This window comes from Wasmannia auropunctata, unplaced genomic scaffold, assembly GCF_000956235.1.
Source record: "Wasmannia auropunctata unplaced genomic scaffold, wasmannia.A_1.0 LD266812.1, whole genome shotgun sequence".
Classification (NCBI taxonomy): Eukaryota; Metazoa; Arthropoda; class Insecta; order Hymenoptera; family Formicidae; genus Wasmannia; species Wasmannia auropunctata.
Window position 1 is genome coordinate 1 of NW_012096078.1, and position 1,129 is coordinate 1,129.

Here is a 1,129-nt window from a genome sequence, read left to right on the forward strand (position 1 = left end):
TCCGTCCGAGAGAGTCGATCAGATTTTGTTTAATACCTTAGAATTTGTCCACGGAAACAGAATTCCCAGAGTAAATACGCCAAAGGAAGTTCCGGCAGCGATGGCGGCCAAACTACCCGTTACCTGAATCGCGATAATAAAAATTACGACAGCATATTTTGAAGTATTAAGATAGATTGCGATGGAATAACAACATAAAATCTAGATACTCACAGCTAAAACCCCTCCTAGTTTCTCGATCAAAAAAAGCAAACATAGCGCCAACAAACCGAACAGGATGATAAGGGTTTTCACGAAAATCGTGGAACAGCGATCGTTGGGCTTCATTTTAAAGCAACCTTTAACAAAGTCCTCCAGAATCACAACGGAAGTCGAGTTGAAGCCTACTGATAATGAACTACGGAAGAGAGGAAAAGAATTTCAATTTTCTCTTGCGACCAACAACAGATCAACAATTAAACGAGCACCAACAATTGTAATTTTCTCATTCGGCCAAATGGCTCACGTCAACAAATAAGTGAGCTTTTTGTTTATTTTTTATTTCATGTTTATATTATAAAAACAGAAAAATTTGGTAAAAATAATAAATAATTTTATTTATTTGCTGTCGATTTTTGACGCGTAAAAATTGCCCGTTTTATTTTATTAATTTTATTAAACAAAATTTATTTTGAGACGAATTGCTGTTATAAATCTCGTTATTCGAAATTTGTTGATTTATTTAAGCAATATTATTATATTTGGCGAAGGTATCTCAACAAATGATTATTATATCTTAATTTAATTTGATTTTTAATACCTGAGCGCCGCGCCAAAAATTCCGGAAATAAAAAGGCCAGGTATCCCATGCAAATGATGGGCAACCTCCATGACATAAGCCGGCAACAATTGATCGTCGGCCGTAATTAAGCCGGAAGCTCTTGGATCGCATTTCGGTGGCGACCACCAAGCGAGAAGGACTAGTCCGCACCAACAGCATATTGAAATAAACACCATTATGCTGACAGTAAATATCGCAATGGATCTGCAATCGAGATGTGTAAAGATTCGCAACATTAACTACATCAATATAGAATATTAACTATATTAATATACAAATATGTGAACAATACACACACACACACACACA

The 1,129-nt window shown here is 35.7% G+C and overlaps 1 protein-coding gene across 1 annotated transcript; it reads right to left on the bottom strand.

The window, feature by feature from the left end:
- Positions 1-36: 36 nt before the first annotated feature.
- Positions 37-1,062, bottom strand: LOC105462271 (sodium-coupled monocarboxylate transporter 2-like; the record flags this gene model as incomplete). The annotated part of the gene is made up of 3 exons (XM_011708791.1): positions 800-1,062; positions 214-397; positions 37-123 (listed from the first exon to the last, which is right to left on the bottom strand). Coding segments are annotated over exons 1-3 (528 nt in total), but the record flags the coding sequence as incomplete, so codon positions are not given.
- Between the last annotated feature and the right edge of the window lie 67 nt (positions 1,063-1,129).